General features: G+C 42.1%; 1 protein-coding gene across 1 annotated transcript in view; it reads right to left on the reverse strand.

Annotated features, from left to right (window-relative positions):
• fkbp16 (FKBP prolyl isomerase 16) overlaps positions 1-16,830 on the reverse strand; it is a 71,818-nt gene that overhangs the window by 14,313 nt on the left and 40,675 nt on the right. Inside the window, exons 2-4 of the mRNA XM_074633000.1 lie at positions 15,766-16,329; positions 15,326-15,495; positions 14,051-14,139 (exon numbers count right to left, since the gene is read on the reverse strand). Coding sequence (XP_074489101.1) covers positions 14,051-14,139; positions 15,326-15,495; positions 15,766-16,207 — 701 coding nt within the window. The 5' untranslated portion in view covers positions 16,208-16,329. The remainder of the gene's footprint in view (positions 1-14,050; positions 14,140-15,325; positions 15,496-15,765; positions 16,330-16,830) is intronic.

Genomic DNA, 16,830 nt, shown 5'->3' on the forward strand with positions numbered 1-16,830 from the left:
CGCCTCTTAGCTGTGATATAATCACAACCACAGCCTGTCACGGGCCATTGCTAAAATAAAATGTAACATTATTCTATATACACCCTCAGCACTTTAAAAAAAAAAAATCATTACAGGTATCATCTTACAAATTTCACTGTGACCTTCTACCACTTCCAATAACAAACGACACAACAGAAATTAAACAAATGTGTAATCTAACTTTATGAAGACAATGTTTCTCAACCAGCAGTGTTTTTATTGTCTGACGTTCACGTGACGTGGTTTTATTTCTCCATTAAAAGAGGAATGTTTCCTCTCTTCTCGTGTTCGTTTGAATGAGGTGATAAGGACAAGAAGTGTTTCCCTCCTGTGTCATGGGAAGATATGCATTCATTACAGATGAATTTGATACATGTGTTGTGGCTTAGCAAACTTCCTCATTAAGGTGTACGATAGTGCCGCTGACTCACCCTGTTATCTGTCAAGCATGCCCCTCACCACTCTGAATGAAAGGGAAAAACTCCCACAGAGGGAAAACAGTGGTCACTTTGACGTCACGTTCTCCGTTTCAAATGATGGAAAAGGCCAGTGATGTACCTCAAACTGGTTTCTATGGTTACAACCGCAGATAGTGCACAAATATGCCGTGATAAATGTGGTGTGCAGCTTGTGTGATAATACCAAATCCAAGAGGATTTATGAGGTTGTTTATCTTTTTTTAAAGCAGTGAAAACAGGTCTGCTGCTGCTGACGCTCAGCGTTGTGTCTGTTTTGACTCTTGGATGGACACATGGCACCAATACAGTCGTGCAAAGGAGCTTAGCTTTAATCCCGGCATGGGTGAGACGTCACAGCTGTTTTTTCCTCGCTTGCTAGTTAATTTGCAGCAAAACAGCCTCCTAGTACAGCTGGAGATCTAGAAACTAACAGTGTAAGGCCTTTCAGCTGCTCCCTGTGGCATGTGCTTTCCTCTCCTTTTTGTTTTTATTTCCTCCTGCAGCCATGAGCCAATGAAACTGTGCTCGCAGGGATCAAGGGGAGCTACTGCCTACATCCTGGCTGCTGAGCTCCTCAAAAGTCCCCATATAATCTGCAGCAGATTTCCTTAGCCTGTTAAAATGAATCCAATCTCAGCTCTGGACTACCTGCGGGGCATATAGTGGCTGTTTAAATAGCAGGGATGTGCAGCTGCCGGGCTATTTCAGAGAGACTCTTTGGTTACACGACTTTATTAAACCAGCTTTAAGTGAGAAACGTACAGTAGTTATCTTCAGTAGAAGGCTGAATGCCTTGTGTAAATGGGACTATTTAAAACATGAAGGTGTGAGTACAGAAGAAATGTAAAAAAAAACATCATTAAAAGGTACATTCAAACAGTTATGGTTACATTCAGGGTTTCTAAAAAAAATTAATTGTGTTTATCCTCATAAATAAAATAAATTGATGAGTGCCATTTCCTTCCAAACATTGGCAACGCTGATTTTGAAAATGTTTAACCTATATTGTTTACAGGCATGTTTGCTAGGTAGCAGTCTTCTTCTTTCCCACGTTTGTTGCTGCATTGCTAAGTTTCTTGGCATTACTGCTCCCAACTGTTAAGTAAAATAGCATCACGTGACCCGTGTGGTCAATACGAGGACGTACTTATCAAATCATGGCTCCATATAGCATCACCAGTGGTTAAAAACGCCACAGGGTACCTTCAACGTCAGGATTTATTTTTTCAATTGCTTTGATAAAGACGAAACAGGTTTGATTTTATTCAGGCACAACCGCCATTAAAAATTGTCTTGATATAATAAACCTATACCACACGCTATGGTGCATTAAGTAATGAGAGGAGTAATCAAACCCTACAAATGTCACTTTTGAGAATTTGAGCGGCTTTTTAGGAAGGCAAGCAGAACTCAAATACAGCTAAAGCCGCCCACACGTGATCAGCATTAAAATCGCTCTGCACTGGCTGTGCCATTGTTTTTCTATAGTGAGGGCACTGGCGCCGGACTAGGCGGAAGCGCTACCTTTGGTGTGTCGCACCGATCCAAATTGCCACAAAGTGCTGTGCTCAAAGTTTAAATTATTTCAACTTTGACTTTGGTTGCCGCTGACCTTTCAAAGCACAACCAATGAGATAACAGCTGCAACTGTTGTTGCCTAGAAACAGTGAATGGCGTGCCTTGCGTACTTTTTGACGACCTATTATACCAAAAACAAACTCACACAGAAACACAGCCCTGATATACCACCAACTTATCAAGTTGTTGTGCAATACATAGTGCCCTATAAGCGACCAAAAGCAGCCCAGAGTTAAAACAATACTGTGAGACGAAGCAATACGAGTCAGGAGTTCCAGTTGGAGTAACAGATCAGAGGGCTTATCAGGCACCGAAACACTACACAGCAGTTTATGATACTATGAGACAAGAACTCTGGGAAGTTACCACAGTGGCAACTGATCATCAAGTTACAAAGAATCCACCAGGAAGGTGTGCTTGCATGTATTTGATTGGCCAACTCAGATTTTAGCTCAGGTTTGGTCTCCACCAACTCCTGAGAAAAATATATCAGGGTCTCCAGCTTATTTAATGTTCGACTTTCTTCACCAACCATTCGTTTACTTCATCTCTCTGCTGTTTGAGTGAGATGGATGATAAAGATATTTATGCATCACACTAAACTCATTTCTTATCAAATTTTTCAAGTCTCACGTCAAATCAAATTAAAAATCTAAGAGCTAATTTATCAATTTAATTAGACTGTGAGCTCCGACTCTCTGCAGTGAGTAAGTGAGTGAATGAATGGATGAATGAGGGAAGTTCAAAGCTTTTAAACAAAACAACAGCTTTCCTCTGACTCACAGGTGAGCAGGACAAGTTTCCCTTTCTTCCTTATGCAATGATCTGAAATCTCTCACAGGTTTGGGCTCTGATGTGTGGCAACATCTAGATGAATAATTCCTAAAAAAAAAAACACAGTTCAAAGCTTTTGGTCTGCATTAGGGTGGATGAGAGCAATCTGTCTTACACAGAAATACATCACCTGAGGTCATTATCTAGAATATCAACCTCGCTGTTATCAGTGGAAGATATCTTATCCCTGGATTGACTCTAAATCCATAATCAATCAATACGAACAAGCAGACGTCTCTGAGGTGTGCACGGCGCGGTCAAGTGGCAATTTCTCATGCGGCCCCAGGGAGCGAGGTTTAGTTTCAGTGGATTCTCAGCGAGGTAAATGTGAAGCTGTAGTTAACAGCAATGACAGCTCGGTTCTTTCTTTGCACAGACGTTATGTCTACTGATTACATAAACCAAATCTGCCAGTTTTGGATTTCACTTGTGAACTTCAAAGCTTTCTAAGTTCCGACAAATTCGGAGCGAGGAGCCAAAAATCCTGCTCTTTGAAAGATGAAAGTCCTTCATTACGGTTATACTTCACATGAGCGTCTGCCTTCTTCAGTGGACACACGAATCCCTGGATGTTGCAAGGGTATTTTATATCCTTTCTGTTTAGACGAGCAATTTAATTTGCACTCAGATCAAAGATTTATTTCTTCCACAAACGTGTGATTCGGGCATAGAATAATATGCGTTCATGATCATTCAACAAGGATGCCTCCCTCTGTGGTTACAGAGTTGTGGACATTAACATTTGTGATCACAAGCCCGCTCATTGCCTTTATGTGTGACATTCAGGAAGGGGAATAAATGTCATAAAGAGATACTGATCAGAAACTAATTTCCCTTCATAGTCCGAGCTGTCACACGTGCATATGCCGAAACCAGATAACTCCCACCGGGAAAATGTCACCCTGTCTCGAATATTGTTTGGCAAATTGAGCGCACAACAAACGGACAGCAGTTATCATCACGCTCCGCGACTGATGATCCAATGAGATGCAACTTTAAAGCAGCATGTGCACCTGTACAGCTTCACCTGCTCTTTAATGTTGGACATATCTGAAGAGTAATTTACAAGCACATACATTACGTGTACATGTTGAAGTTGTGTGTACATCAAACGAAAACATCATCATTATCATTCACTGTCGCCCTCCTGTCATATCGCTGTCCACGAGAAATATGACTGCCTCGGTGAGTGTGTCTGTTATCTAACCAATAAAGATCCAGCTTCCTTTCAGCAGCGGCAGCCGGCTCGACCTCCTTGTGCAGCCTGTGAATCGATAGCAGCACACTGAACTCCTGGCTTATTAGTCAGGTTGTCACGGAGGAGCAGCCGGCGTCTGCCGGCTGGGTAAAGCAAATGTAGCAGGGCCATTAGCACGATCCTTTAGTCTCTCTCTGATGGCTGTGCACAGCAATGAGACCTGGAGCATCAATCATGTCGAAGAGCCACATTTCTTAGGAGGAAGGGCTCGACTTTACTTGACCAGAGCCGGTGGCGATGGCATAGGTCACTCTCATCACAGAGAGCTTGGAAAGCAAACACAAGCAGCCCATTTACAAGGAATTCGTATTCTTATTATATTGTTTTCGTGCACAGATAATGCAGTGTTTTGCTATACATGAGCTCACTCATATTGTCCTTCATCATCTGGACTGGAGTGACAATATGTAACATTACTGCTGTGGAACTAATCCCATCAGTGCTATCAAACAACTGAGTGTTTCATTCATAATGAGATCTACTTAGTTAATCCTTTCAGCTTAACTGAACATCTGATTTTGATTTCGCAGTGAGGACGTCAGTGAGCCACTCATTAACTTTGAGAGGAATATTTTGAAAGTCTATTGTGTGCGTGTGTGTGTCTGCTAGACTGCTGCAGACGACTGATGACGGAGCACTGACGTCTCAGCGAGATGACTCACACTCCACGTCCCCACTGACGGTACCCTCATCATAACACATACACACCACAGCAACACACACATACCAGTGCCACTTGTCTCTCTGCTACAGATCTCCTTCCTCTGGGCTCGCAGGCAGCACCCGCCACCTCACATCCCTCCACAGCAGCAGCACCGCACTGCTGCACAGACACACAGGCTTATTTTCTCAGATGTTGTCGCCACACAAGCCGTATGAGTGTGTCACAGTCTTGCCCCCTCCACTCTCCCATCTGCTTCAATTCTACTGGCAAAATACATAAAGTGGGTTCATGGGTCTGCCTGAGCTCACGTTACAGAGAATATCTTCTGTAGTTTGAAATGTGTATCTGAAAATTGTAAAAATCGTAATAAGAAGTGACTTCTCTGAGCCACAAATGTCGAGTGGTACTGGGTGGTCCTGAAAGTCAAAGATTCCCAGAAACAGCTTCTGTTTTTGAGCAATGACGAGGGAGATAGAAAGCAGCTATGAATACAAAGCCATGGGTACGTCATACAAGAGAGAGTCAAGGTCGGTCTGTTGTTGATGTACAGAGGGGCGAGACGCAATAATTGTTCAAATTGGCCTAACGGCGCACTTTTGGCACAATCTTTGCACTCATATATGAAAAGTGATGAAAGTATTGGGGAAGAAAACAGGGTCTTCAGCCATGCTAGCAACTGTACTTAGACGTAGTAGTCTCTTTGAGCTAGAGAAGATTTTCAAATAATCAAATTGTTTGTTGAGTGCTTATATTCTAATTTAGACATTATATATTCATGATATATTCAAATCAGACACACACGGTTGTGTGACCAACAGTTGGTGGCGGTAACGCGCAAACACACAAAGAGAAGAGCGAAGAGGAAGAGGGCTAGCTAGTAAACATAGATGAAAATGCAGATGATTTACAATATTTCCAAAATTGGCTCTGCAACGGTTTTATGACGAAGACGTACAACACTTGGCCTCAAGGACACACATGGGTGAGAAACACTGAATGTAAATGTAACCTTATGGTTTACAACTAAAGTAAAGGATCTGCGTAATTTGTTGGGTTCGCAGATGTGAAGCTAGCGAGAGTCCTCCCCATGACCCTTGTGATAAAGCTCATCTCTGGCTGGTGAAAAATTGGAGAACATGGCCATTAACGCCAGAGTCTGTGTACAGGGGGGACTGAGGGGGCATGACAGAGCTGGACGGTCTCCACGGATTGTAAAAGAGAAAATAGTTTTAAATATACATATTCTAATATACATAATACCTAGATTAATATGGATTAATAGGCTACCTGAACAAAAAAATGTCAAATAACAAAAAAAAAAAAGGTACAGCAATATGACATTAAGATAAGATTTGTTTGTTTGTGTTGCCGTGTCAATCCCAATGGGAAGCAGTTTGTATTATGTTGACTAATGTCCTGTTTGCTCTCATCTGTTGCCTTATGTAGCCGCGTGTTTACATTTACCTGCAGTAAATTGAGAATATTGTGGGTTTTAATTCTATTGTAATCACACATCATCCCTCAGGGACTGCAATTGCAAATTTGGCGTTCCAAAGTGGGAGAAAAAGGGGACAAAAATAAATGAATGCAAAACAAAGCAAAGTCAATCTAAAACAACAACATTAACAAAGCTCTGATCCGCGTGGTGGTCATGTAACACAAAGCCAACTTTACTCCACCAAGTGTTATCTGCTCTAAAAATACACCGTCTACCTAAAATCCAATAAAAGCACATTTCAGTTGAAGAGATTTAGTGTCCCACTAAATACCCCCTGACCACGGAAAGCAGAAGTAGATATAAGTGAGGGCAGAGCTATATTACGAGGCTGTTTCGATGAGAGAGATAAGCCTGCTAGCGGTAGGGGAAAAAGGTAAACATCCAGGGAGATTAGATGAGGGACATGCACAGTTCAAACACCGGTCTGAGTGCCAAAACAACCCACCATCTAGTTTTCAGAGGTAAAACAAAGAGTCTACTCTGTTCAGATTTAATTCATACATTTCTGTTTAACTTTAGGTCAACAGATGATGCTTCAAACTAATGTGGCGAACAGGAGAACGCATGCTGATTGAGAGCTAAGCCTGATCTTATCTGGAGCGTGCTACAGCTGTCGGTGCTCGCCGACCTGCTCCTGGAGCGTGAGGTCTGGGTGTGGTTTCTTGTCAGCCTATGTCTGTGCCAGGAAAGAGACACACAGAGGCCAAAAGCTACAGTCAAACTTGTTTTGATCACATGACCATGCAACCGGTTGTTGCTGGAATCCTTCGTTGATTGCAAACAGTTACTCCAAAACTAATTGTTGCATTGGAAACACCAATGTGGAGGTTCAGATTCATCATTGTGTTTTCCACAGATCTCAAAAGGTCACATTATTCATTTGACCCAGGTGGCTCTGCAGAGTGAGTCACACTACCTCCAGCACAGAGAGGAACTCTCACAGCATTTATGTGTGGACAACATGCGTACGTATCTGGAGTCAGGGAAGGAGGGCTCGTGTGCATGAAAGTGCCAGACAACCAGTACAACTCTGTGGCAGGGTGAGTCACCGTACCTGTCTACTGGTGAGTGCTTCACGTAATGAAAAGCAGAACTGCCGGTTCTTGGCTGTGTCGTGTTACATTGGGTGATAAGAAGAGAGAGAATGGTTTGTAAGAAGAGGAAGAACACACCGTAATCCCAAACGCCCAGCCTTCTGTCAACTGAATCACTGACATTTCTCACATCTTTCAAAAGGTGGCTACGCCTACAAGTATCCTCACTCATCATCAGACTTGATCCCATTGATCCCATTTCTGGCTTGACACTTACTCTTGTTGCCACTTTGCTCTGTGAATCTCTCAGTTGGCGTGCCTTTCTGCTCTGTGAAATGTCACGGTTACCTTTTTCAGCTGCATTCCCCGCTGGATATGGGTGTGTCTCGGAGGCCGCGGGGAGAGGCAACAAAGTGTCAACAAAGATTCCCCTCTAGCACACTCCCGAGAAGACATTTCACTGATCAATGACGTCTATTCATTCTGGGTAAATAGTTCATATTTTGTTTAAAAAATGACACAGATTCCAATCAAATGTTTAACAATTAGATAGAAGCTATTAATTGTGACCTTATTCCACGTTTCGCCCTGACGACATTCCACTCTAGATGAAAGCATTGTCTGACATAATGATGACATAATAGCAACCAGTGTCACCATGCTGATTTTAAATAGCCCTATAATTGAAATACTTTTTTACCTTGTCAGCTTGCTGGAACAAAATTATTTATTGTTATTGTTGCTAGCGACGTGACTCTGTCTGTCCATCTCTTTGGTGCAGACCAAGCGGCAACATCCGGTGTTGAGAAATGAAGCCAACGACGACGTGCCAAATATATTTTGTTGTCAATAAATCAAATCAACCTTGATGCATTCACACCTACACTATTCTAAATATCAGACACTACTGTATTTACTTGCACGCTATGACAGCCTGGCAGTCTGACAAAACAAAAAAACCACAAGCTCGCATTAAACTGCACAGCGTGCTAACAGATGATGCATATTATGCAATAACCATCAATCATCGAGCTAAGCGTTACAGTACTTTCCCATGAACTCAAGCTTCTCTTAACTTGCTCCAACCTGCCACTGTGCTGCCAGATCAGTAAGCCTGGTGTAATCAAGGCTCCAACAGCCATAAGGCTCACCTCACCCGGGGTCAAAAAGAGAGGGAGATTCCTCTCCCTCCTCCCACAGTAGGACTTGTTTGTTTTCCTCCCCTCGGAAACTAACAATGATAGCCATCTGGTGTGTCTCCACAGTGTCTCTCACTGTTCCATTAAAAGGGTATTGGTTTAGTAGGTGATTATCTACTTCTTGCATGTTGTGGTTCTCTGTATCTGCAGGTAATCTGTTCGGTTCACAGTTACTGTAATTTATTAATCTGTGTTATTCCATTTGGGATACACCAGGGTTCAATTCTGGGTCCTGTTCAGTTCTTTCTGTTAATGTTACTACGGAGAAAAAAAGAAACATTAAGAAAATCTGTTTTCCTTACTTCACAGGTGACCCTCACATGTATGTCCCACTAAACTAAGCTGAGCTGACCACACTGATATCATTTCATCAGGAAATAAAGGAACAGTGTGTAGCATTTTGGGGATCTATTAGCAGAGATGGAATATAATATTATGTTTTCATTAGTGTATAATCACCTGAAACTAAGAATCTTGTTTTCATTAGCTTAGAATGAGCCCTTCATATCTACATAGGGAGCGGTTCCTCTTCACGGAGTGCGCCCAGTAGCCCAGAACGGACAAACAAAACACTGGCTTTAGAGAGCCTTTTGGGTTTGTACATAACCTTAAGACCAGCGTAGTTCTCCGTCACCCTTGTGAAACTGCGGTAGCGTGAGCCGCAGAGTGTTAAACAGAGGTACCGCCAGCCGCCATCTGACTTCCGTTGCTCCTAAAGTAGTGTTATTATGCAACAATACTGTGATAGTTCAGAGTCAGTTGTTCTCAGACAAATAAATTCAGCTGTTAAATATAGCGTTTTCCAACATAGAATTACAACCAAATTGAGGAACTTCCCTTCTTCGCACCTCATCTGACCTGGAATAAAGTTGTTCATGCATAACCCCAGACTTAACTAATGCAAAACATTATATTCTGAATGTAAAAAATATGTAAAAGTAAAAAAAAAAAAAACATATTAACCTGAGCCTTGCCTCCTTGCACTATTTGTTATTGAATCAAATTCAAAATACTTGTATTTTAAGTTCTGCATTGTTTGAGCGCCAGATAGCTTAATGGTTAATGCGCATACCGCATAAATGCAATGTCTCCTGTTCAATTTCAGCTGGGGAACCCATGTTGCATGTCACAACCCTCTCTCTCTCTCTCTCTCTCTCTCCCCACGTTTCCTGTCCATCTCTTCACTGTCAAATATCATTAAAGGCATAAATGCCAAAATAAACAAGGTGACAGTCCAGTCTTAAAAGTGTTGGGTCTTTTCATTTTGGCAAATACTGGAGACTGACTGTGGGGTAATTTGGGGTGGGGGAAAAAATCAATACAGCATAGTATCGCGATATTTTGCATGGCAATATTGTCTTGATACACAGACGTCAAGTATCGATCTTTTATTATATAAACTATTGACCTCTTAACAATCCGACGGCCACTATTCTGTCTTGCAGAGGTTGTAGTGGGTTTGGTTTTAAAGCTAGAGTAAAGATACTGGTATCGTATGAAACAAGAAAACCTGAGGAATCCACTGGTACCAACTATGTTAGCTTGTCAGGAAAGATAAACATCCAAAGTTAGGCAAAAGTTTGGCAAAAGTTTGGCAAAGAAAAACAGGCATGGCCATTTTCAAAGGGGTCCATTGACCTCTGACCTCAAAAAATGTGAATGAAAACTCTGTATCTTATTAGATAAAAACAGATGTTGATAAACTGCATAATTTGCAGTTGGAAAAAGGTCATAAATCGCAATATATCTAATCCCAATACTCAGCGTATCGCAAAATGTTTAAAATCACAATAAGTAAATAAATAGTGGGGCCTCTGGTGATTCCCACTTCTACTAATTCACATCTTTTTATTCCCTAGTGTACAGTGGTGACAGATTGCGTTTTTTACTCCAGTTTACCTTTTCAACATGTTTTGTTGGTTTCAATTTACCAATAAATCATTTGGGGTTGATTTACACTGAAGGAAGCTTTGGCTTTCCATTTTGAACACAAGAGCAAAAACACATGCTGTTGATGCTTATCTTTGTGTCCTGAGTGTATAAGTTACACGTTTTCTTTTTCTATAACGCACTTGTACAAACTGTTTTGATTATAAATCAATGTATAAATAAACTTCAGTACTAATCATGAATATCACACAAACCCCTCGTGACACGTTATTCAACATGTAGAATGATTAACTGTCTGACATTGTCCATCTGGACTTGGATTAAACTATTAATTTAACTATGACACATCCCAGTGGTCTAATTAACTCCACTTCAACATGTTGCACTGAGGTAGTTCTCGTTTGTGCCAACTTAGTAAAAGTACACCAACACCTTCGCTGCCAGCACCGTGATTTAAGCCTCTGTTTATGTTTGTTGACAGCCGGCCAATGTAACCTCACCAAGTCCATAAATGTGTTGTGTGGCGTTTCACATACGGCTAGAAACAAATGCATGCACTGTTTATAATGGAGCTCATTTAACTATTAAGTTTCTTGTTTGTCAAGTTTAGTTTTATTCAGAAAATAAAACAGCTGCCAGTGACACTTAATGTTGTTGACTTTGGGGTCGTGAAGGGCTGATGAGGCAGACCCCCTTGAGGGTTGATGAGTGTTAAAGTTGTCCAGAGATCAACAGATGTAAGCGTCCACTGCCCTCCGATAATGACTTACTGACTGAGGGGGAGGCGGTCTGTGTCTCGGACTAAGCAGTATGTCTCAGTGGGGAAAAGCTTTGACGCATGCTGCGGTTCCTCCAATAGGCCAGCGTGATGTCTTTCGTCACAACTCCACTTTCAAAGGCTTTAATGTCACAGGAAAAACGTCAGTGTTTCTTACAGTCCCGAACGGCTTGTCTTTTCTAATCAATCAGCTAAATCCTCCAGAGGTTTCATTATCCTTGTATTCACCTTTTTAAGGAGTCGCAGCTCAGATCACATCAGACGCTGCAGCTAGCCCATCACCCACACACGAGCTAACACACCACTCCACTGTGCTTTTCTTGAATCATACTGTCTGACCGGCTTTGCACACTGTTCTGATAAATAACTGTGAAGTGCTCTTAGCAGCACGGTTTGCAACAGGCGACTGGCAGAGTTCAATCAATGCATCTGCCAGAAAACAGACAGAGGCTAATGAGATTTTCCCTGAATGGTAAGGTAGGAGCTTTTATGTCCTGCTTAAAGGAAAAGTTAGACATTTTATGAAAAAATGCACGTTCTTTCCATGAGTTAGATGAAAAGATCAACACTACTATCATGTCTGTGTGTTATATGAAGCTACCGCCAGTAGCCGGTTAGCTTAGCTTAGCACAAAGGACTGGAAACGGGGGGAAAGAGCTAGCTTGGCTCTATCTTAAGGTAACAAAAGTCTGCCTATTTGCAACTCTGTTAAATCTGTACAAAAACCAGAGCGTAAAAACTGTTATACAGGGAGTTATGTCTCCGACCTTTTTCTTCACCGTGACCAGGGTTTAAAGTACGTCAGCCGGCAATTGCCAGCTTTTTTTGTATCATGTGTAGGCCTAGTTGTCAGGCAGATGTGTCCGTGGCCAAAATGTTCGTTGGAAAATATGCCAAATAAATAAATTTTGAATAGCATATTAAATAGCCTAATGTTTTAAGATACGTTGCCAAGACAACTTAAATATGAACTTATATTGTACAAAAGTTTCGGTGTCCGTACACAGCCCTGGCTCTGTGAATGGGAAACAAATGCGGCTCGGACCAAGCCACTAGGGACCAAATGTGTTAGATAAAACATATTGTGAATTTTAGAAATGATAACATCTATCTTGTTTAAATACTTTTGGACTTTTGGACTTGTGAGTTTCCACTGGCGATCAGGCAACTGCCAAGAAATAGTCTGGCACATAATGTATCGCAAAACGGCAAATTCTTGTTTATACACTTCAGTTTTACGGATTAAACAAACAAGATACGACATTAGTAGATGTGCGTGTGGGTGTTTTCTCCCTGTTTCCAGTCTTTATGCTAAGCTAAGCTAGCTGGCGGTAGATTCATATTTACCATACAGACATGAACGTGGCATCGATTTTCTCACTTAACTCGCGGCCAGAAAAGAAAATAAATATATTTCACAAAGGTTTTCCATTATTGGATGACCTGTTTTTGCTTTGAGTTTAGTTGTATCATGTTGTAACAATGCATTTAACTTCAGTGACTGGAGAAAATCCCATTCAGAGCAACCAGCAACCTCAGTAACTGAATCATGTTTTAAGGGAGCTGGCATGAAGCTCTGATTGTCTACCTTATGGTAGGGCTAAATTTGACTCCCACAGCACCCTAATCAGCTGCATCAAAACAATCATTAACTAACCTCCCGTTGTCTCCTTCTACACGCACGACAGAGCAGAGGGCGAGACTCTAGACAACACCTCGGAGACTCCTCGCTCTCACCTCGCACACCCCACGTCCCGTCCACCCCTTCACAGAGCTCCATAAAACAAACAGGACCTCACACACAGAGGAAACAGTATAGTACGCACACTGAGACAAAAACGCTTTCACAACACAATGTTCAGCACATTTGAACATTATGTTGTCAACAATGTTCAGACAGACTGTTTTACTTTCAGTGCCTGTACCTTTTTAAGGCTTTTACTGCCACATGATAATGGTTTGTTTTTATGCATTTCTCCTCTGTACAGCTACTCTGTTAATGGCACAGCATGTCCTACATGTACCTGAATGGATATGACTGCACAGCTGATGTCCTCCAAAATGCAAGTAAATAATTTATTTTTTACGGCTTTATATATTGACAACATGTTGTGCTGTCCACTCGTAGAGCACACATGGTTCTAGGTGGAAACTATCTAATAAAGTTTAATTTAATCTAATGGGTGTGGGCTTACATAAACACTGGCACCGTTGATATAATCACTTTCAGAATGAAATTAATGGCCACAATTTTGCCGTTTATGAAAGAGCTTAATATACAGTTATATTCGCTACAACCTCATCAACCAGTGAACAATTTAAATCACATTAAACGCATTTGCTTTCACGTTCCCCCCCCCAAAAAAACAATATGTTAATGATATATCAGTATATACAATCTCATCAAATCACTGTGGTACATTAATGTCTCGTTGTCACGTGTCCCGGTTATCTAAAGTAAACATTAAAACTATAAACAATGGGTTTTTCGTCAGTGACACACCAATCTCCTCTGTGTTGATACTGGCTGTTTAATGGTGTAAAGGTCATAAACCTGAGCCATTGGCTGTAATATAAGTGGTGTCCTCCCATAGGTTGTGAGGTTACAAGCACACCATTGATAGGCTGCCTCTGAATGGTGTTAGGAGGGAGCCATCTGCTCCTGTTTATGGTTCATTAACCTCGCTACCCCTGGATAACCAGGCTGCCCCCACAGCAACAGGTACAAGAGGACTGGGCCAGATAAAAAATAGTAACTGGACTAGTCTAGTTTCTGCTTCAACATGCTCCTTAATTCAATAGTTTACCATTAAACAACAATAACAGGAGAATCCTTACCTTCCCAGAAGTCCATAGGCATACAGTGAATCAGCCAGCAGTAATGCGATCTCGCCCTTCTGCATGGACATGACACACTCCTCCAGGGCCTACAGGTGTCAAAACACAACGTGTTGTTTAGAGGACTGACTGAGCTTTTTACATAAATTACACTACGTACATTTAAGCATAACTTTGTGTTGTGCATTTCAATGTCCTTAAAACATTTGATGATGAACTACAAGTTTCAAGCATGTGGACAAGCTTTTTAGCCATGCTAGCTCTAGGGACGGTAGTGTCGGTCAGTTGGTTCAATCTGAAATATCTCAACAACTATCGGACGGGTTGTCGTAAAATGTGATATACATATATATATTTGTGTTATCCCACAGGATTATTCAGAATGATTTTGGTGATCCTCTGACATCACCAAAATCTATCAAACTAACGACATTCCCATCAGCGTTAATGCGTTAAAGAAATAGTGGTGTTAAACAATTTGTATAAACTAAATTTAGCGCAAGTTTAAAGCGTTATTTAGCCTCCTTCGCGACAAGCTAGTATGACGTGGTTGGTACCAATGGATTCCTCAGGTTTTTCTAGTTTCATATGATACCAGTATCTCCGACAGATCGAAGAGCCGCCAGGCTAAATCGCAAGTTGCGTTAATGCGTTAAAGAAATTAGTGGCGTTAAAACAAATTTGCGTTAATACGTCATCATAGCGTTAACTTTGACAGCCCTAATAATAACAGAACTTTAACAGAAGTCAGACGGCGGCTGGCGGCACCACAATGTTGTACCCTGCAGCTCACGTTACCGCAGTTTCACAAGCGTGTCGGAGAACTACGATGGCCTTCAGGTAACGTAAAAAGGCTAAAGGCTCTCCTCTAGAGCCAGTGTTTGGTTTGTCCGTTCTGGGCTACTGTAGAAACATGGCGGAGCAACATGGCAGACTCCGTCAAGAGGACCCGCTCCCTATGTAGATATGAAGGGCTCATTCTAAGATAACAAAAACACAACGATTCTTAGTTTCAGGTGATTAAACACTAAAGATGTTATGAATATTTTATTCCATTTCTGCTAATAGATCCCCCAAAATGTTACACACTGTTCCTTTAACATCAGCATGTCAGCATTGTCATTGTGATGCTAGCATGGTACATAAATACAGCCTCACAGAGCTGCTAGCATGTCTGTTTACCTATTTTCATAGTCTCAAATGGCCACCATTGAAGTGTGATGTAAACATGATAAACTACCCTGTCCAAGAAAATGAAGGGTTAAAAGCTCTAACCTGGTTTACATCTCCTTCTCCGATTACAAAGACAAGCTTGCAGTCCTTCTCCACCACGGTGCGGTCCTCCAGGACACATTGCATCTTCACAGTGACCTCCTGGCCCCAGGTGGGCCCCGGGTCGTGCGAGGCCCTGGACTCCACCACCTTCTTCCTCAACAACCGGTCCTCTGCGTGAGGAAGAAGAGAAGGGTCATGTGGGAGGAGGCGGGGTTAATCTGCTGGTTGTTGGTAAACATGCTCAGAAATGCCAAGCTTGAACTCAAGTACACTTTGGTCTCATTTCTTCTTTTGTGGTTTCAATCCAAACTTAAATATAAAGGTTAGAGTTAAGTAAATGAGAAACACAGGTACTGATAAGTTAGGGATATTTTTGCAAGAATACCTGCCAATACCAAGTCTAAAGTGGGTCTCTAAGCAGTTCACTGATGTTTCCTCACCTGTGATGTCCTCCCAATTGTCTGCATTGAACAGCTCCTCAAAGGTGGAAGAAGTCCATTCCACCATCACATATTCTGGAAAGAGACCCTCGGCTGAGCTGTCTCTCTCCGACACATCGTCCGCTGTTGACGGGTCTTGAAACCGCACCATCTTCCAGCTGTTTGTTTTTTTCAGCTTCCTCCGCTCCTTGTATTCTGTCCCTCCACTTTTCTCAGGATCAGATGGGGGTTTTATCTCGGTGATTTTACTATCCCCTGCACAGCTCGCTGTTTGAGCCTTCTCTTTCCCACTCATCGGCTCCTCGCCTTCCTCTGCCGGCCCACAGGGCTGCTCGGTGCGACTGTCCCCGTCAGCAAGCTTGGAAACGGCCTCTCCTACCACAGGCTCTGTAGGCTCCACTGCGGGGTCTTCGTGATCTTCACAACATGGCTCCGTCTCCATTTCACTGCGGAGAGCGATGGACACCACCAGCCTCCAAAAGAGATGATCCTCCTTGTCCGAGCCAATGTTCCACTTAGGTTCAGGTTAGTCGTTCTGTTGTGAACCAACTTCTTCCAGCTACACTGTCAAAACAAAGAAAATATCTATGACGCAACATTTACAAAAATCCATGTTGTGTTTCATTAAATCCAACTCAGAATGCAAGCCCTAAATCCTGGCTTCATCTACAGGTTTTTAAAAAAAAAGAAGCTTCGTCCCTCCTGCAGCTGCGTAGTTTCTGCAGTTCTGTTGCACTTTGACCTCGTCTCACTCCTGGTTGTGTCCGTCTTAGTCTACATAGTCCAGCGACAAAAAATGATCAATGTAAAGAAACTGTGCAGCACCACGAAGCACTCACAGGCAGCAGGCTAGTGCGGTGGTAATCTGCAGGATTAGAAGAGAAAAACCTAATCTGCCAGAACGTCTGTAAGCTTCTTAATGACTTCACCGTCGTGCCCCACAACACAGTTTCCATGAATACAATCTACCAATAAGATCTCAGGAGCTCTAACTTAATTTGCTTTGCGTTACGTCGGGAGATTTTTATTTTCACTTTTTAAGAAGTGAACACTGAGGCTGTAAAA

This window comes from Sebastes fasciatus, chromosome 4 (assembly GCF_043250625.1).
Source record: "Sebastes fasciatus isolate fSebFas1 chromosome 4, fSebFas1.pri, whole genome shotgun sequence".
In the NCBI taxonomy this organism is placed as follows: domain Eukaryota; kingdom Metazoa; phylum Chordata; class Actinopteri; order Perciformes; family Sebastidae; genus Sebastes; species Sebastes fasciatus.